This window comes from Cryptomeria japonica, chromosome 6, assembly GCF_030272615.1.
Source record: "Cryptomeria japonica chromosome 6, Sugi_1.0, whole genome shotgun sequence".
Classification (NCBI taxonomy): Eukaryota; Viridiplantae; Streptophyta; class Pinopsida; order Cupressales; family Cupressaceae; genus Cryptomeria; species Cryptomeria japonica.
In genome coordinates, this window is record NC_081410.1 from 285,156,919 (window position 1) to 285,178,853 (window position 21,935).

At 37.3% G+C, this 21,935-nt stretch overlaps 1 protein-coding gene across 3 annotated transcripts in view; it reads right to left on the bottom strand.

The window, feature by feature from the left end:
* LOC131031990 (phosphoinositide phosphatase SAC7) overlaps positions 1-21,935 on the bottom strand; it is a 211,088-nt gene that overhangs the window by 153,640 nt on the left and 35,513 nt on the right. For all 3 annotated transcript variants that reach the window (XM_057962870.2, XM_057962878.2, XM_057962886.2), the window contains exons 11-15: positions 21,761-21,847; positions 21,501-21,578; positions 21,254-21,324; positions 20,992-21,090; positions 4,189-4,288 (exon numbers count right to left, since the gene is read on the bottom strand). In XM_057962870.2, the coding sequence (XP_057818853.2) occupies positions 4,189-4,288; positions 20,992-21,090; positions 21,254-21,324; positions 21,501-21,578; positions 21,761-21,847 (435 nt within the window). The remainder of the gene's footprint in view (positions 1-4,188; positions 4,289-20,991; positions 21,091-21,253; positions 21,325-21,500; positions 21,579-21,760; positions 21,848-21,935) is intronic.

Here is a 21,935-nt window from a genome sequence, read left to right on the forward strand (position 1 = left end):
AGAGAACATCTCCCTAGCGGACTTCTTCATGGAGATGGATGGCACCAAATAATTTTTGATGGAGTCTATTATTATCCTTTGAGCTTGGAAGTCCTTCTTCTTCCAATCTTCTTTCTCACTTGCACCCTCAGGTTCCTTAGCATTCTTGCTAACATATTCAGCAAGATCATTTAATGCCATCATTATCCTGACCTTCCAAGAAGAGAAATTTGTGTGACCTTCCAACCTATCTTCAGACCTGATATAAGAAACCATGGGGACTAAACTTTTGAATAGCAGGTTAGACGGAAGCACAAATCTGATTACAGCCTCTATACAGACCTAGGGCTCTGATACCATATTGAAATTAGACTTTCAGATTTAATGGAAAACTCAGAAACTAAATCTTAATTCATTTGTTGTTTAGTTTAGTGACTTTCAGAATTAGGCATAAACATAAAGATGAACAATAATGAAACACGACACGCAAATACCCTGGGAAAACCTCCTAAGAGGAAAAACCCAGCAATAAAGACCCACAGGTCTGATTATGCATTCAATTCCAAAAGGTAACAATGTGAACTTAGCTGCAACTCAGATCTGAGATCTGTATTCTACACACTTGCATAAATCTGATCTGCTTCTTTATCATGAACAGGTTTGCACTAGGTTCTTACTTCCACATGGAATAAGTCTGCCCTTTCAAGTGAATATATTTGCTTCGGGTCTGTATCAAATCTGCACCTTGAAGAACTTGCTATCAACAGCAACAAAGTATCAGATTTGCACCTTGAGGGACTTGCTATCAACAGCAACAATATTCGCTATGATCTTGAACAAATTCGCTATAATCTCCTTGAACAGATTCGCCAAGTTCAGTAACAACTTTCGCACCTTTAAAGCCAATATCCTTTTTCGTTGTTTGTGTATATATTGAATGGCAAATGACTTTGTTATACATGAGTTCTAACGTGCAAGTTTTCCTTTGGGGTCGGCCCCATATTTTATATTTAACCTTCACACGTTACCTTAATTGTTCTGCCCTATTTAAGGGTCACACGCTACATGGGAATATGACCCAGCTAAGTCTCCACGTTACATCAAGAAGAAGGGCCCAACCCTATAAGGATTCGAATCCTTCTTTATTTTCCTCACTAAGTTACAATAAACTAACACTGTGTTCTGCATTTTTTGTGGGTCTGTGCGCCACATCGAATCTGTTTCTAACGGATTATTTGCCCACATTTTTAGTTCGCGATTTGTCTGCCCTTCGTGTTTTCTGAGTGCAGGTTGAAGCTTGCATTCCACAGGTTTTCTACAAATCTTCAAATAGTGGTGGTTTTTAAATAAAAAAAATTATCCTTTAAAAAAATTATTTCCATGTTTTTATAGTTTTTCCCTTAAAAAAAATTATCTTCGGTTTTATAATTTGTCCACATAAAAAATTATTTTTAGGGTTTTTATTTTTTTCCTTAAAAAAAATAATTCTAAGTTTTCTGGTTTTTTTGCCATTAAAAATCATGGGAGGGTTTTCGTAGTTTTTTTCTCAAAAATTATTTCTAGGTTTTTTGGTTTTTTTGCCTTAAAAAGTCATGGGAGGGTTTTCATAATTTTTTACTCAAAAATTATTTCTAGGTTTTCACGATTTTTTCATCAAAAATTGCTTGTTAGGTTTTCATGATTTTTTCTTCAAAAATTGTTTGTGGGTTTTCACGATTTTTTCCTCAAAAATTGTTCATAGGGTTTATAATCTTTTCCCTAAAAATTATCTATAATTCACAAAGTTTGCGTCGAGTTTTGGTTATTTGGGTTTTACCATTTTTTTCCACAAAAACGATGATTTGTAAATCCATTTCAAGATTTGATGTTTTTCTTCCAAAAAAACCGTGCTTTGTTGCAATCTATTTTGGGTCGCACTGGAGTTACTAGGGCGAACATCTGCAACCGTGGTATCTTGCAATCTGTTTTGGGTTTGCCGATTTTTCCTCTAAATCATGGTTTCAAGCTTCTGAGGATTACAATAGGCTGGACAGTTTTTGATACTCTTGGTCATTAACATTTTGTAGATCCTGGGAGGTTCTCAATAACAAAAGAGTTTTCTTTGCATTTGTGCATTTGTGATCAACAGACCTGCAATGTTTTTTGTATGGTATTGAGTACGATGACCATTAGGGAGTGTATTTAAAAAATATTATATCTATTCTATAATGGTCATCTTAGTAGTCAACTTAGTTGTCTTTTTAGTTCGTTTAGTGTAACTACTACTTCTTTTATTACAAGTAGTTAGCTTTTTAGTTTTTAGCTTTTTACCTTTGTTAAGCATTTTAGCTTTTTAGCTTCATGTTGAAGCTTTGGTTTAATGGTTCGTTCTTTTTAGAACACCGTCTTGTAATTCTCTATATATACGTTGTATATTCGTAAATATAATCATTCGATTATTTGAGCAAATAATTTTTCATCTTTAATTAATTGTTGTTATATCAGACCTCTTGAAGAGATTATATTATTCTCTATTGCTGGTGCTTTTGGACTCCAACAAAAGACATTGCGTGGAGTTAATTTATCAGTCTTTTCCCTGTTTCTTGGACTGAGATTTATGGCAGATTTGGATATGGTATTTGTGGACTGGAATCTGCTGTGCACTAATGGAAAATTTTGTCAAATGTAACCTCAGATTTAGGCATGTAATAATAGGATATCTGTGTAATTAAAGCTTAATCTTTTCTGCAAATAAAGGTCAGTTTGAAGTCATTTCTCTAGTTTGCTGTTCAAAATTAATATGTTATTAGAGTCATTCACGAGTAGAATATTCTTACATTTGTGTATAAAACTTGCCATTCAAACCAAGACAAAAATCAAGAAAACTCTGCAATCTGAAACTTATAACCAGCAAGCAACCAAACAGTTTGACGAAATGTCTACATTAGCAAGTGTTTGACAAAATTACAGTGAGCAGTTAGTTTAAAGTTCTTCACCAGTAAACGCATGCCATGAATAAAGTTTTCTTAAATTGAACTTGGGAAGATTTACATCAAATTTAAAAAAAATCAAATCACATAATATGCATGGTTGGAAAATCAAGGTTTCTTGGGCACACATGGGTAGAGTATCCGACATGTATCTGGGCCATATCGGATACAGGGATACACGCGCCTGGGGAGGGACAGAGAAGCATCTGGCTACTCTGGTCCAAAAGCTCATTCAGACCTGCTGCCCAGACTGTTACAGCAACTTGGTGATCAAATCTGAAAAATAATGATGCTAGTACAAGCCTTGATGAGGCCACAGGTAGCTATCACATGCCTGACACCGGGAAGGCTCTTTTCTTGTTAAACAAAATAATTTGCTTCCTATATGTCAGTTGTAAGGTGAATTTAAGTATTTGAGTTTCTTTTGTATAAGTTCTGCTATTACATTGCCATAAAGGACTATTGCTCTGCATTCTCCACACTGGTCATCTTCTTCTCATCCTTCTATTTTGTTCCCGCAGTTTGGTTTGGTATGCTTCATTCCCACTCACTGTTCTTTCAGGGTTGACTTTTTTGCAATAGCTACCTTGTTTTTCTATGGACACAAGTATCATTTGACCAAAAATCACTGTGCTATGGATTTTACCATGTTCTATTCAATGGAGAAGTAATAATAAATATCAAGTGGAACAAGAGTTTTTACGATTTGAAAGAATTACTGTATACTCAATTTGCATAGACCAACTATTGAAGTATTTGAACATCATGATTCCCATAAACGGATTGACTCACTAAAATAATACAGTATTTTCTTCTCTGTTATGTTAAACAACGACCTTTCTACTACAATAATCATCCCTAAGCAATGTTACATAGATCTAGGGCACTTTATAGTTTGATTTTAGGAAATTATCCAACCAAATTGAATTCATAAACTTGAAAGAATACAAGAAGCACACAAACTCAAAAGATGACTGAATCGGAAAATTTTAAAATAATATTCAAGGATTCATCATTGATATTTCCCAGAGTGCTTGTGCTTAATGTAAAGAATAATTCTGTAACATAAAAAATACTCATTATCTACAGGATATGTTTCTTGAGAAATATTTTTGTAAAAGCAGTATACTCAAATATTTTTTATAAAACCACCTGATTCGTCATATTTACTATATTTATTTGATATGCTAGTTACTTTCAGTTTTTTAAATAATGTCTCAATGATAAAAGTATACATAACCTGTGTAACATTAGTGCGATCCAGACAATCGATACAGTTGGTTCTTATAACTCCTGTTTGTTCTTCAACTTTTTCTCCTGTTGTATTCAAAAGAAAGTATCTACAAACCATATAATAAGTGTGATTAGTATACTGAATATGCAAAGAATAATACATTCATCATGCAAATATTAGAAGTTTAACAGTTCACATCTCATGCCCATACAGGTCTGTTCCATAAATTCTAGCTCATTTCACATATGACAGTTTAGATTAGAGTGATCTAACTCTTGTTCAAGTAAATAACTTGAAAACCAAAAACTAACTGCAAGGCAGCTTTATAAAGCAGACTTGCAACAATTTCTAGAATTTAGATGATCAAAGCTAATTTGAATTGCATATTATGATACCATGTATGAGATATTAAAAAGTATTCAGCGATCATGAAACATTTCATGGGTTAATACAGAATATTTTTTCATAAATGCTTTTGCCTTACAAACCTTTTTGTAAGACAAACATTTTCAGAAAAGAAAAGTGCCATGAATTTGTCCAAAGTCGGATCTGGTTTGAAACTCTGCTTTGGCAAATCCAAGAGAAATCAATTATCAAAGCAGCACACCCAATAAAAGAATCTGCTAACAGCATTCACAATGATCCACGAATCATCCTAAGAAAGTTATAATACTAGTTAGTACCAATGAATATTTAATGCAAAGATAGAGCATTCCTCAATTATATAACCAAATGCCGTCAAAGAAGCACACCTGGTAGAAGAATCTGCTAGGACTATTCACAATGATCCATGAATCATCCTAAGAAATTTACAATGCCAGTACCAATAAATATTTAATTCAAAAATATAGCTTTCCACGACATGCCTAATTATCTAACCAAATGCTATCATTGAAACATCCAAGTAAATTTCTTCTACAAATGAACACTTTTCTATGTTGGAGTATGTATGGGTTTAAGTGGCTTTCTCAAAACTTTCATGTGGTTGACTTTTCTGGGTTTACCAATCAGCTGAAAAAATTAATGTTGTCATGATATATGACAATAGTTATAAAAGCTTAACTAAACACAATAATACACAGTGATACTATTCAAGAGACAGAGAGAATCAAGCCATAAGACTGAGAAGGAAACAAGTGAGGAAAGAAGGCTTCCTCCTCCAAAAGGATTCATCAAACTGAATTTTGATGGAGCCTCCAAGGGCCATTCAGCTTTAGCGGGCAGGGGTTTGTGCTTAAAAACTCATTGGGGGAGTTTCTGTATAGAGCCTCTCTTTTCCTAGGGATAAAAGCAAATAATGAAGTAGAATATGAAGCACTATTAGCTGGTCTGATGGCAGCTGCTTTTCAAAGGATGCCTAAGCTTGTAGTAGAAGAAGATTCAATGGTAACAGTTAGAGTCGGAACTGGAATCTTAACAGTTATGCAGAAGAAGTTGGTCTCCAATCAACTTTTGAGGAGATCGACTTTCTACATTGTAAGAGGAAGTTGAATTCAGCGGAAGATCATCTGGCAGATGCAAGTGTTAACAAGAACCAATTACGGCTACTTAGAGTCATTTGTCAATCACTCAGGATGATCTTTAACATCATATAAGACTCCAGCCTCCACAATCTTTGTTTTATTTAGTTTACATAAGTAGAGAAATGTAAGTTCAAATTCATAGGTTTGTTTGCAATGAATTTTTTAATATTATTGGTTTGAGTGTGTATGACAAGTTTTATTCTCCATAAATTACTTTGGTGGCATTGGTTGTATAGGAGACATTAGTGCATCAGAAGGAAAGCATTGGCAGCACCAAGAGAGCATTGGTAGCACCAATTACTAATGGTAGAATTGTGATCACACATGAAGGAGGCCTTATTAGCATGGTGAGAGCACATTGCAAGTATGCTAGGTTAGTGGTGCTTTAGTGGCATTCCTTGTTTGGTTATCCTATTTGTATGAAGGTTATTTAAGTGGGGATAGGTATGGTGAGTCTCAGTCAGGTTGGTAGAAGTTAAAAGATAAAGGGATGAGGTTCTCAATCAGGTTGGCAAGAGTAAAAGAGAATCTCTGTATGTTATTCTAAGGCGCATTACGGTTAGTGTGAGGTGTGCTGGGAGAAAGAGGATTAGATTTTGGCAACACGGGGAGATTTAGTCCAAACTTGTACCTTTGCTTGCTCAAGCTATTCATACATAACCAATTCGGAGACATGAAAATAGCAAAGGATGTAATGTCCCCTAATGGGACCCTCTTATATTCTGACCTAGAATCACAATTTTAGTACATAATAAATACAATAGAGGGACACTATTGTCAAGTAAGCTTGGTCTGGAACCTACACAACAAGTTAGTCAACATTTCCATTATGCTATGATAGATCATATATTCAACATTCTTTATATATTGCCCACTTTATATGAAGGATTCAACAACCCTTTCTCTCCCTACACTTCTCCCCATTGTGGAGCTCAACGAGAATCACACAAGGCGCCTCGAGTCTATCCCTCTCCAACAAGCCCGAGAGCACGAAGGACCTCATCAACTTGGCCTCTTGGCCCACACTCGGGGTTGGCATACCTGCTGGAGCCTAGTGCTCTTGCTTCCTTGTATTCTCCCTCCATAATTTAATGGTGAGATTGAATGGTATTACAAACTCTATCATATAATTTAGTTAATCATCATATGAACAGTTAGTGATAGAAAGGCATTATTACACTTTCATACATATTGCAGTCTATATCAATATTACTATTCAATTCTGCATAAGAACATTATCAGGCATCACATATTAAGCATACATATTAAGCATATCCCCATGCATACCACCAAGAACAAGGATATTACTGTCTATAACTTAATAGCAGTTCTGATCTGATCTGATTCATGGTGATGTCACTGGATGCTTTTGATTCCTTTCCTTTATATCTCTCAATGTGAGGGAGAGGTCACACCTTTTCATCATGTATGCCCTTTGGCAAGAGACATGCCCTCTCCACCATTAGCACCCTTTGAAAGAGTGCAACTCTCTATTATATCTGCCCTTTGAAAGGGACACAACCTTTCACGATCAGATCTGCACTTCTTATTTAAATCAGATCTGCACTTCCGATTCCAATTATCCCCTCTTCAAATGAGTTATCTTCTCCCTTTTATACCTCATATTTGGGGGAGTCACAACTTATCATTTCATGCCTTTTGACCATTCATTAACTTTAATCAAATTTTAGTTATATTGAATTATATTCATTTATATTTTAATTTAATTTAATTTTTATTCTTTTGTATCTTAATTTTATTATTATTATTTATTATTACAATAAATTTCAAAGTGGGGATACAAAGGACATGGAATCATATGGAGTGACGAAGAGACTAATGGAAAAGCACAACGGAAGAGAAGATTCTACACCCTCCCAAATGCAACAAGAGGGAAAGAACAAGGAGTTGGAAGCCTTGAAAAGAGAAATAGAAGTGTTGAGGCCATATCGTTGTGATATGGGTAAGGTATAGCACCATTCTAGTGTTGTATTGTGTTCTTATATGCTTCACATGATAATAGGAGACTTGAAGTGAGAAGTGAAAGCACCATTATAGTGTTCTATAGTGTTCTTATATGCTTCACATGATAATAGGAGACTTGAAGTGAGAAGTGACAGCACCATTCTAGTGTTCTATAGTGGCTCTAATCACATAAGCAGACATTGTAGGGGGTTCAATAATAGAATCCAGTTCCCATCATTGGCAGACTCTGCAAACTACTAGCGAGCACAAGGAGGCCTAAGGGGAGTAGTTGGCATTGTGGAGGTGTGTGAACCAACTATAGGTATGTTTGCAAGCATGTTGTCTGTATTTTTGTATTCACAAAAATGGAACACCCCATTAAAATTTTGTTAAAAAATGAAAAATTTACTCTAAGGCACGCTTCCCGAGGTAAAATTTTGCTTCGCCCTTGGACTGGCTTAATCCTCAGTCCATCCTTGATCCATGTTTCAAATTTCATCGCTTTATGAGTTCGTTTGCTTTGTTTTTTTTTCAATTTCGGGTTTTTTCTTTCTGACTGCAGGTGAGAAATTTTCCTTGGATTGCAAATTTTATTTTTCTCTTGTTTTAGTGTTGGAGGGAAATTTTAAGTCAATTACAAGTGCACTTTATGTAATTTTTAAACTTGTAACTTGCTTTTATTTCCCCTTTGTTGTTTTATGTCTTTTAAGTCATTATAGGAACTTTTTGGACAAATTGCAAGTGAATTTAAAATTATAAGTTTAAAAAGAGCTTGTAAATTCTTTTAAAAGTTCCTACTTAAGTGATTTTTAGTTGTAATAGGGATTTTATTTCCTTATTATAAGTTTTAAAGTTACTTTTTAGTTGAAATAGGGATTTTATTTCCCTATTACATGTTTTTATGTTTTTTGTAACTTGTAAAGGGAATTTAATTTCCCTATGGCAAGTTCTTTTTTTAAAGTTAAGTCATTAAAACTTGTAAAGGGAATTTTAATTCCCTATTACAAGTTATTTTGACATGTCTTCTTATCTTTTCTCTCACAAACCCAATTTTGCCTTATGAGTTGAAAAGTGAAGCAAATTAAAACTTGTAAAGCGGATTTATAAACCCGATTTCATGCCTTTTGCTTGCATTTTAAACTTGTTCTTTCTTCCCAAAAACCCGACCTGATTTTTCTACAAGGAATTCGAATTTTGGAGGATTGGCAAACCGATTTTTGTGGAGGAATGCATTCAAGAAGGAGGCATGGTGATTCTTATCCCTTTTATGATGGTTTTGGTGCCACGTTTTGCCCATTTTGATAGGCATTTTTGCTGGTTATTTGCCACGTTTTCCTCCTTTGGAGCCGTTTTTGTAGCATGAAGGAAGGCGTTTTGGCATCTCTAACCTAGACGTTTCTTCTCCTTGCTTCACCACATACCCTTGCTTGGCATTTGGAGTCATTCTTCTTCCTCCTTGCATGTCGTTTTTGCTGATTATGGTTGAAATCTAGGTTTGACAAAAACGTGGTTAGGATTTCAACATCTTCATTTTGCCTTCTATTTAAGCAATCGGTTCTTCCATTCAAGGATTGTTCCATCTCTTGAAAAGGCATCTTGATTAAGCAAGGAAAGGTTTATTTTTCAGTTTTACTTTCATTTCCTTTCTTTTTGTTTTCATTCCTTGTTTGATCATTCTAGATGTATGTTTTGTTTTTGTTTTAGTTCGGGTTTGTGAGAGTTCTTCCCATTTTTTCCAAGTCTTGAATGTAATTTAAGGATTGCATTGTCTTTCCCCTTCCGTTGTTCCCTCTTTACTTGCATTTTGGGTTTTTAAAATTTGATTGCAAGTAAGATGAAAAAATGAGTTTTTCCCCTTTGGTTGAGAAGACTTCATCATCTTTTGCCAAAAGTTCAAGGATTACAAGTGAAGGATTTTCCCATTCTCTTGAGGTTAAAATAGAGATGATCTTCCAAAATTCTTTCCTTATTCATCCGCATTCATTACCCTTGTTCACACATTCCATTCTCATTATCTTTTTCATGTCAAAATTCCATTTTTCACACATCCTTCCATTTTTATTATTACAAGTATACTTGCATTCGGGTTTTGAAAACCTAATTGCGAATATGTCCTACCCCTCTTGCATACTTCTAACATGTCTTTCAAGATCCGAAATTGACCAAAAGCCAAATTCCAAGTGTTCCTATTTATTCAACATTTTCCTCTCAAGAGGGATAGAGTTTTTCCCATTGAAAAGAAGAAATATGTTTCATTCAGCTGATCTTGATGTTGCTTTGACACTTCTAGACCTTCATCGCAGCATGCCAAGCTCTTGTTCAATGACTGATTTACCATCTTCCTCTTGTCAAAAGAAGATGAAATACAAATATGATAAGTACCAAAATGAGATCTCTCCATCCCAAGTTTCCACTCCCATGGAGCACATCAAAGATACGGAAATAGGGCATGTTGACATGTCAGAGTTCAATAAACGGGTGGAGGATCCCAAGGATAGCAATACGCAACACCTGTTGGATAGCCACATTCACCATGCTTCTTCCTTTCCAGTGGCTGCCCTAGAACCTGAGTTCGTTTTTGCTTGTGCCAATCATTTTGACAAAGACACAAGAACTATCAGGAACAATGATGGGGAAGTGATAATCCGGCTTGATGCGGATACTATTGAAAAGGTTTTCATAATACCACCAGCACCTGTTTATATAGAGATCTCCAAAGATAGTGCAGTTGAGTATTATGCCTCAAGAGAAAAAGATTGTAGACGCCACATCAATAGATGGATCAGTGAGCCACGGGCTGCTTTTACAAGATGAGCAAAGTTGTACCGTAGTGATTTCAAGTGAGAAATCGGAGATACAATCACTCTTCTCAGCAGGATGATGGGTTTAGAACATTCTAATGTTTTTGAACCATGGATGTATAAGTTCATCATGCTCATAAGGCAGTCTCAACACATCTCTTGGGGTGAAATCATCAGTGATACCCTTTGCGAACAACTTGTAGCAGTTCCTTCCACCATGACGTTCTACATGAACTCATATTTAGTGTATATAACAGCATCACTCAAACACTTCCCTGGTCTTTCTACCAAGGGTGATCGCTCGCTTATACCAGTGTGGGATTACTATGACCAATTGCCTTTGAGACCTAGCAGATTGCACTTCAGGAGGGTCCAGGATGCCTTCTTTGGTCATTATATGTGCCTATTTGATAAGACATTGAAAAACAGGAGAGTATCAAATGCTGTCTGGGAGAAGATGAATGAATATGGCTGCCTATTCCTTCAATTCCCAACTTTCACTTACATGAGAGTTGGATGTTATAGCAGCCAGCCATATATGCTTCCTATATTTCCAACTGATAAGATCATTCTTATGGAGTTGGGAAGACAGATCATAGTTGTTCATGCACATCAATCTGTTAAGCATAAGGTTGGAATGGGAATTTCAAAAAATAACCCATTGAAAATTGGCCATTATTCCCTCATTACATCCACCAAAGCTAAGGCCATGGAGATCGAAATGTAGGAAATAAAACTCAAAAGGTTCAAGCCAAGAGTAGATTTTGATTACCAAGGCATGAAGGAGAAGATCAAAAAGTTTTTCACGCATGTGCATGGAATAGAAGACATTTGGGTTGATTTCCGTACAGAAAAGGCGGTTTGTAAGATGGATTATTGTAGGCTCACTCTTGAGCAGATTGTTGACCTAAAATTGGTAAACATTCCAGAGGGAATGATTGATGATGGAAAGATAATTGATCCTGAATATGTTGAAAAGAGAGTTGATGAAGCACCACTTCCATCAATTCAATGGTCGCATAAGGAATGCACTTCCATTCTTGATAGATTTCAGCCTATCTTAGCTAACACCGATATTTCGCTCAAGGGTAACGATGTTAGACTCATCATGATCAAGGTTGGAAAAGAAGATGATTCTATAGGACCTGTCGGACTCAACTCTGAAATCAAAGTAGACAACAAGGAAGGTGCATCATCTTCAAGTACAAGAATCAAGTTGAACGTTAGCAAAGCAATGGTTCTTTCTCCTGAAGAAGTGACAGTTCGAGGGAAAAAAAGCCTCAGCTTCATATTCATGTAATTGATGTTGAAGATCCAAAGGAAGAACTACAACCAGATAATGCTCCCGAGTCACCCATTTCGGAATCACCTCATGAAGTTCCCCCTCAGATTCCTCTAGAATTACCCATGTTTTCTTTTGATGCAAATGTGGATGCTTTTTCCACTGTTCATATTGTTCATGTTTCAGTGGGTGAATCTCCTCAGACAGTCATTCCGATTTCAGCTCCAAATCCATCTCTTGATCATCCTCAAAGGAATTTGATGAATATGTTTGAGGATAATCCTGCATATGCCCCTTTGTCAGAGATTGATACTTCTGCTTCTAGTTTTGATAATTCATGATGCAGTCATCAAGACCTTTGATTAATGAGCAGTCTATAGTTGTTGTTCAAACATTAACTTCTCCCAGGATGACGACTGTTGTTCAAACAAAAACTGCTTCTCCCTCACTTTCAGTCGTTGCTCAAGGAGAATCAATGACTTTACCTCTATGGCTTAGTTCTTTTACACTTAAAAGAAAGAAGCAAGAAATCTCTCCTGACATCTTTGATTTCCAGCATCTCAAACAATCAAAACCCAAGGTTGCCAAAAGGGCTAAGACGATCTCAAGGGTAACAGTTGATAGTAACAGGATGAAGGTGGCTGAAATTGTTGATCCAATTGTAGACAAGCCACAGGAAGAGATGTAAGCTGCTGATTATAGGATGACAAGGGTGGAGTTGGGCAAACAAATGCATGAAGTAGTCAAACATGATGCGAAACATTCTATAGCTTCATTGGTGCAGCGGTGTGATGAACTTCTAGCAAAGAAGGATAAGCTAGAAGAGGAAAATGTGCAACTTGTTGCAGCAATCCAAAAGATTACCAAGTCTTCAAGTGAAGGGTTCAATCCTTCAACTATCACAAGTACATAGGAACCAATCCAAGGAGTTGAAAGAGTTGCTCAGAAGGTACAAGCGTTAGACTCTTGGGTGGATTAGCTTCATGATCTGTGTGTGCAAGTGCTGACAGACATATTCCAAATGATGATTAAGTTGGAGAACATTGGAGAAAAGTTGAACCAGGCCTCCATGACTTTCAAACAGAACCTAGAAAGGGTTGAAAGTAGCTTGACGATTTGGCGCAAGATGCCTCAACAACAGTTGAGTGTTCTTCGGGAGCATGACATTATTCCTTCCAAGGTCATGTATCTAGAATGTGAAGAGCTCCTAGAGAACAAAAACCTCGTTCTCAAATCCCTCATTGAAAATATTGATGACGCTATGAGATTGCAAGTTGAAGTATTCCAAGGTGTTGTTTCTCGCTATGAGAAGGCCTCTTCAATATCACGGATCAGAATGGGGAGTTGCTACCAGAAGAAGAAGTTCTCGAAGATCTACAGATGAAGATTCATAATGAGTGGAGGAGTGAACAATTTTCAGCTACCTCAATTCAAGTTTTGATGAAACATCAAATCTTCTTGCAAGAAATCCAGTCCACTTTGGAGAAGAACAACTCTACGCTTCTTCAGTGCCATGATACCATTGTGAAGACCATGATTGTTGCCAAGAACACCCACAAGCCAAATCTTGATGAGCTATGAACGGCTATCCAGAAGTTCGAAGGATTCAAGTCTAAACATGCTACAACTTAAATGTTTTTCAACACTTAATTGTGCTTTTTATATGTAAATTGAAGTTGAAAGAAATAGAAGAAGATTGCTCAAGGATTGAGACTTTGTGCTAAATATCTTCAGTTTGTGTTCAATATTATCTTTCCTGCTAGTGTTTCTATAAGAGCTTAATCAAATTTGATTTGCAAACTTTGGGTTGGAAGTATTGGAGATTAATATCAATTAGAGTAGATATTCTATTGAGAGAGGCTGTAGGACTTTGTGTCTACACTTGTTCTTGAGAGAAAGTAGAAGTTGATTTTGTGATTAGAAATAGTTGGGAGACTTAGAGCTCACACTGGTTCTCATTGTTTTATGTAGAGAAGAATAAGATATTTCAGATTTTGTGCTGCCATACTTTGTTCTTATTATCATTAATTTAGAAAAGGGTAGATAGGACTTCACATATTCAAGACTTTGAGCTTGATATTGCTATCACATCCTGAAGGAAGTGACAGAAGTATTTGTGCTTTCAGGAAACTTCATTTTATTTCCCTCACTTTGTTTTATAAGTTGTTTCTACTATTATTTTCAATTGCTATCACTTTTCTGTGAAGAGAAAAGGATATAGTTTTTCTTGAAGAAAGAAAAAAAAACTGTTGTCTCATCCGTCTTTAGTTTAAGAATAGTTTATAGGTAGGGGGAGCCTTCCCTTAATTAGGAGAGTATCATACTCACACGTTGTGGCTGAAACCACAATTTTGTACATTCCCCAAGTGTACAAAATTTTCAACCAACAAGGCAGGGGAAAATGGCTTCCATGTCTGAAGATGGCTTCCATCCTTTTGGCGGAAATCTCCCTCGGGCCGCCATTCAACATTCCCCTGAGAACTACCTTCCTGCCATCCACCTTGAATGAGAACTCCATCCTTTTGAAGCTCTGTGTGTACTGGTCGAGGGTCTCCATCCATTGAATGCCCAATATGACATCCGTGTCATCCAGATCCACAACAAAGAAATCATCGGTCACCGTGTAATTTCCCATGGTGATACTCAGTTGCGGAACCAGGTGAGTGCATGATAGGAGATTGCCTCCTGCCACCTTGACATCGAACCCTTCATGTTCCTTCGTACACAAGCCCCTACGGTTGACGAGTGATGAGTTTATGAAGTTGAGCGAGCCTCCACTGTCGAGCATAACAAGAACTCGTTGCCCTTGGGGTGTACCACGTACTCTAAATACACTGCACCTTGGGGTACCCGCCAGTGTGGCAATGACGCCCCCCCTCCGTACCAATGTGGAGATTCTCTCCGCCAGGCTAGTTTCTTCGGCTGATTCTTCCCTTGGGGTTTCGCTTTCTTCATGCTCCTCTTCTCCATCGGACATCACTTCAATATAGTGAATCTTTCCTTTGCCCAAACATCGGTGTCATGGTTCCCATGGTTCCTTGCAGGTGAAACACAGCTTCTTCCTTCTGAGTTCCTGTCTTGTGGCTTCATCTAGCGATGACCCCTTCGGATAGGGTTTATTATCCTTTTCCCTCATAACGAAAGGTGGTTTGGTATGTGCAAAACTTCTAGAAAAGGAAGATGTTGCCATGTTACGGGCCTTTTTTATTGCTTCCGTGAGCATGCTGGGGTTGAACCCTTTCACCCAACCTCTCAGTGGTTCCATCAATCAGTTTATGAACAAGACCACCAATCTTCGCTCTAAGATGTCAGTCACCAACACGGATAGTCTCTGGAATTCTGTGATGTAACTGTCCACAGATCCTAACTGCTTTAGTTGTGCCAACTCCTTGAAATTGAGTTCTGGATCCTTCCCGTCAAATCGATCTATGAGCTTCTCTGTGAATTCGACATAGGAAGTTATCTGGTCATGGCCAAGAGTGATCATTCCATGATGCCACCATTCATGCGCGACCCCTTCCAGGTGGAGTGTTGCAAACTCGATAGCTTCATCTTCAGGCATCGGGTTAAGTTGGAAGTAAGCATCTACTTTTTGAACCCAGGCACGTGCCGAGGTCGCTCCGGCCCCATCAAAGGATGACAGGTTGATCTTACCGACCTTCCGCTTGATGTCATTATTATAGTGTCCATAATGGCCCCGACTTCTACCGCCCAAGTATTTCATCCGGAGCTCCACATAATCCTTGAAGGATATGTCCCCCTCGAGATTTGCATCCCTCCAATCTTGACTCAGTTGTGCTTGCATCTCCTGAAAGGTGGGTTCTTGCTCCCCCCGTGGTGCTTCTAATTTTTGAGGAAAAGTCGGCATCAGCGGCCGTGAATGTGAGCGTTGGATGTTTGACCTTCCCGTGATCGAATCATCGCCCTGTCCATTCTGTTCTCCATTCATTTTTCCCAAGGCCAATTGTCGTAAGGTTTCCTCCATGATTTGTTGTCGCTGCTCTCCTCTGGTTAGGGTGTCGTTGAGTTGAGCTTGGCTTTTGGTTAGCTCCCTTAATAGTGCCATGAATTCTCTTGTACGATCATGTGGTTCCCCCATTCGATCAGTTGAAAGGTACCTCCTCCTGGTGTACACTTGCATCCACGACAAGACAGGCTGGCAAGATCACAAGCTCTGATACCACTGTAATGTTCCGGACCTATACGGTGCAGATCAATTGTATGGTGGAAGGGGACACCTATGCGGTGACTAGGTGAACGTACGGAGGGAGAGGAAGACCGTACGGTAGGGGATGGAGAGCACGACGTACGGTGTAAATGTCGTACAGTGGAGTGAGGGGAGGCGTACGGTATAATAGTCGTACGGTTATGTCAAGCGATCGTATTGTGGAGCCCAAGGGGTCGTACGGTGGTGAGGAGAGTGTATGGTGTGGCCACAGGAGATCGTACGGTGGTGAGGGAGGTGTACGGTGGGGCCAAAGAAGGTTGTACGGTGGTGAGAAGGGGAGGGGTGGTAGTACGGTGTGTGGCTGTGAAGATGCAAAGGTACGGTGATCTTTTGTGTGGTGACCTTCCAGAGTAATGGATTCTGAATATTAGGAGTCTTCCTTATGCATGTAAACCAGATTAATAGAGACGCGGAGAAAGTAAACAATGATAAAATTCAAGATTTGCCAGATCCGGAACAAGTACAATGACAGAATAGGGTGAGGTGAACCTCACTGAAATTGTAAATACCAAATAGGGAGGGTCTTTCACCTCTGAAATGGCGGATAACAGAACTCCAACAGGAATTCGCACAATAGAGAAAAGATACCAAAAATTCACATACCTACAACAATGACTAACACGGCCATATATATGGGCTCCGGGAAACTTCCCGAAGGGTTACAAATGGGCAGACACAACCAACCAAAACTTGTCTAATCTAATTAAATAAAAGGGCGCAAAAGATTTGTTATTAAATTTGGGGCCTTACAACAAAATAACTAGATTTATTATTTAATTATATCGGGGACATCACATCTTTATGAAGGAACAGGGTCTCATTCATAGCAACAATGTAACGTGGACAAAGGATGGATAGCAAGGCAGGAAGAGTTCAAAAATCTGTTGAAGACTTGGTCACTATTGTCCCTGCTCAATAAGGAGTATGCAGACTAATCCTGATCTGTTAATAAAGACTGTTAGTTGTCATGAGGGATGTTAGAGAGGATATAGGGAAAATCTACAAATGTTCAAAGAAGGACAAGAGTCCTTATTATCTTAGCTTTCCTATATTTTATGAGTTTTAAATAAAGCTTCCACCTAGATACTAGGAAGTGAAGAGAATATTTTGGATTGTTGTTAAGGATGAATGTTATAAATCCTTTGCGCATTCCTGTGTTAGTCAGTTCCTGATTTTGTATTAAGTAATGTTGTGTTGTCGAATTGATTTCTAAATAAAGAAGAATATCTACTTTCCAAGTTAATATATGGTGTTTCTGATATGGTTGTGGGCTTAATCAGTTAATTTTTGTTATAGTTCTTATTCCAAGAGACTCATTCAAGGGGGCCCACAAGGTAAGAATTTTAGATGGTTGCCTTTTATGCACTTTGTTCTTTAAGTTGCTTAGTTTTGTTTCATTCACTTGCTCGTTGTCTGTTCCTGCAGCCACAGTCTGTAACTCTGTGACTCTTCCTAAAGCCAGAGCAGGGTAGAATAGTTATTTTTGTACAAGTTGAAGAATTGGTATTTTGTTAGCAGAAATTAATGTTATCTTTAAAGTCGTGATTTCAAGCAATTTCCTTTTCTGTAAACAGTTGTTTAATCACTTTCAATTGCCTAAAAATAGGATAGACTTGTTCCTATATGTTAGTGCATATACTTTGCAGTCCCATTTCAAGTTACACGTCCTGGGATTGATGAATAAATGAGTCAAAAGAATGGAATTCAGATAGCTGCTCAATGGAAACTTGTGCCTCTGGTCTGAGTACCTAGTTGTGTGTAATAGCCATTGTTTTGCACCCACAACAAGCTTTGACTCACAAGTATGCCCGCATTTTGCAAGTACCAAGAACCTATACGTTGGTCTGACAATGCAAAGGTTTTACACCACTATAAAGTAAATATTTAATCATGTAAAGAATCTTAAGATATTGCTTTCATAACCCTCAAATGCTACACATCTAGAAATGAATGCAAAGCAAACCTCCCTTTGAGATAAAGCTCATGTAGGTCATAGAGATGAAGCAATGTTGGAGGAACAATCAACACAATATATAAGTAAAGAATGATTTTTTATTTTGAATGTGTTGGTAGTAGAATCTAAGTTTTTTGAACAAAAGGGGAATATAACCCACTCCATGATACCTGGAAGCAGTAAATACTAGCGACCATAGATGGACTACTCGCCGAAAACTCGCCGAGTTTCAAAAACTCGCCGAGTTTTTGGCGAGTTTTTGGCAAAAACTCGGCGAGTCCGAGTTAAAAACTCGGCCGCTTGGGTCTCTTAGTTGAAAATGGCAAAACAGTAATGCATTTTTTTGTTTTTTGATTGTGTTTTGGGCTGGGAAGGGGGAATTGGAGCTTGTTTGAAGCAATCCACATGAAGAAGAGGAGCAAGTTAGCGCAGAAACGGCTCAATGACCTTGTCTACGTGCAATATAATCTTCGATTGCGCGTAAAGAAGGTAGAGGAACTACAAGGTGGTCCAATTGACTTGGATGATATAGATCCTTACAGTGATTAGACATCACAGGAGCAGCCTCCTTTATTTTCCGACACTGACATCACTGATTTGGAGAGGCAGGCTATGGAGGAGGGGGGTGTATTTGGTTTCAGGCTGGATGACATTGAGGAGGATGAGGATGAGGATGAGGATGAGGATTCATTGCCGGTGCCCGAAGCAGGTGGAGACATAGATTCATCCAGGATGATGAGTCTCAATCAGCCATACCGAGCGAGGAGGCACAGTCATGCCCAATCCCACAGCAGACTTATACGACTAGACAGTCTAGACCCTCTAGTTCTACCTCTCCCCAAGTTTTTGCTAGAGCTGGGAAGAGGAAGTTGTAATTGTAATTTGTAATGATGTATTTAACTTTGTTTTTACAAAAACTATTTAGTAATTTACTAGTTTGCTTCCAGGCTTCCAGCCATCAGCATTCCTCATGAGGATGCGATTTTGTAGACACTTTGCATTTAAATATATCTAGAATCAGCTTATTTCTTTTGTGTTATCATTTATTGACTCATTGGATGCATCTTCTCATTAAATTTTGCAAAAAAAATGCATTTTTTACTAAGTTTAAGCGTGTTTTTAAGTTGCCGAGTTTTTCGCCGAGTTTTTCCGAGTTTTTCTCGAGTTTTCCCCGAGTTTTTTTCCCAAGGGCTTGGCGAGTTGAGTCGAGTCGCGAGTAGTTCAACTATGCTAGCGACCAAACCTCTTAATCCCTCAAGCCAGCCAGGTTCTATTCATGCAAACTAGTAGGTAAATGAAGATGCAGAACATCTAATTGAACATACCTTAGTTATCTATAAACAAACCTACAAAATTCATGTGTTACTTTGATAAGGTGCCTTATAAAGGCATTGCAAGGAATTTACTACATTCCAGCTGGCAAACTAGTTAAAGATAACAGTTAAATCAGCAAATGTGGCCAAGAATATCAATAAGACCATAAGAAATTCATTCAATGTTCATGGAGACATTCAAAAGATGCCAAATCTACACATTAAATCATTTCTTAAGAATTACAATGTTATATTACACTATGTGGGAAAAAAAACTAAAAAAAAAAAAAGTAAAATGCCCTAATCCTATTAAAAGAAAGCACCACATAATCTACAACCCTTTCTCTTTTTTGTTTGTCTACAACCTTTTTAACCCCTTTCATTTTATAAATGGAAAGCACATATATATCTTCCAACATGATTAGCAGACTTGGGGAAAGAACCATGAATGTCTGCAAGCACATAGGCCACCCATACCTACTTGCACCATCTTCACACAACCATACACTCGAAACCATGCCCCTTGCATCAACAGCCATATGCCTTTGTACACAAATCATGTCTCTAACGGGTCAACAAAAATACTAAGTACAATTTGAAAGTCATCCTCCATCTAATCATGTCCATTTGAGACCATTAATGATAACATGTGTTGTGTAGATAGGTAAATAGGGTTGTATATTCAAAGGCCAAAGTTTTGAGAAAACATATGCCCTAAATGGTGAGAGAAAGTAAAAAACATCTCAAGATCATAAATGACATGCCTAGATGGGAAATTCCATAATCCTGAAATAGAGGGAAATGAGAAAAGAGAACATAGCAGTGGCATGCTAGGATGAGAAACTCCAAAATCCCAAAATCTAGGGAAATAGTTAAAGGGCACTAGGAGGGAATGGCATACTGAGAAGGGAAATTCCAAAATGGCATGCCAAGATGGAAAGCATTCCCTAATAGATCCACTACATTCACCTATAGTTTCTAATTGCAGTTTGCCATTGTCAATGACTCCTTTGCCATGATCCAATTTTTCAAATAACCAACAAAGTAATTTTAATATAGATTTTTCTCTAATTATTAATAAATCTTTTATTATTCAAAAAAATCTTTTATTTATGATCCAATTTTTCAAATAACGCAAACAGAGAGTCAAGTCATCCATTTAAAAACCAAAACTGATGTCAATTAATGTCGAAAACAACTCAACTATTGTGAAATAAGGTATTATCTAAGGATAGAAAGGATCCAATTCTACAACTAAAACATGAACAATAAAGAATTCAGCATCTTACTTTGCTCATCTTTAATTTGAATGGAATCACAGAGAAGACAGAACATACAAAATAGGGTGAGGCAATAAATTTTCTTGTGGATATAGTACAATAGACAGTTTGTGGCAATGAATAAAACTGAATATAAGAATTCAAAACCATGAGAAAGAAAACATAATTTGGTGAATGTTGTTTAAAATAATTCAAGTTTTCTTGAAGAATTGAAGAACTTGTTAACATTTCTACATATGTTATAATAAATAATAAACAAGAAGGGCTAAAGTTCAAAATTTCAGTGGTGGGCATGATTACATAAAGACTTTTGGCATAACAAGCTACACCAATTGGCCTTTACATATTAAGCTCCCCACAAAAATGACTTCAGCCATTAAGAAGACACACATTAACCTGAAAATTGTTAAAAAAACCTGAACCAATGACACAAGCATGAATTCAAATATTCAAACAAGCCCACCTCTGTTTCTTGATATCATCCAGAATTTGTTCATATAGAAGGGACAGACACTCAAAATGTACATGTCCACAGGTCCGGTGAAAATCAAATTGCACGTATCTGAAATATCATTCCATTTGTCAGCAAAAAGATTTCAGTGACCGTCTTATAACAAAGCTTCAAATGGAACTTTAATAATTACCAGAAAGGACTACCCAATCATCATCACTAGAGTCTAGAATATCATGAAAACAACAAAAGCGAATGAGAATAACATGCATACTTTATCTCATCATTGACAAGATTTTGCATTGCATTGGCATATGCTTGGCTCAATAGGCCTTCACCTCCCCTCTGTTTTATCAAAAATATAAAGAACAAAAAATCAGTACTCTCATCAGTTGTGATATGAGACGAAACGAATAGTCCAGAATATAAAATTAAAATTCATTAACCTTGCAAATTCAACATAGAGATCATAGAATAAGAACTGTGAGAAAAAGTCTCTGAATTTTCTCAATAAAACATACCTGATTAATTAAATCTATAGCTATAACTGACCCATATCTTTTCTTCAAATCAGAAAAGTGACGCTCCGCTGCTAAAGCCTGCAATTTTAGACTAGATTCTGTAAGATGCATACTACATGAGCCTATTCTAGATGTCATAAAAGTTAAAAAAACATAACACACACATGCAACCAATGATGCTGTTGCCTAAGAAAGTGAAATTTTTACATGTGCCACAATCCTAGATTTTGACTATAACGAAGAAAATCAAGCATACTCACTGTATCATCAGGATTTATGAGTTTAAAGCTAGGTTTATATGTCAGGTCTACAATCTGCTCCCACAATAAAGGGATGGACCCTCGTACCTGTAAAGTTTGGACAAGAACAAGGAAAGCTGTAGAAAACATAATTTTCTCAAGAATGTGCAATATTTCTCAATGGATGATATACACT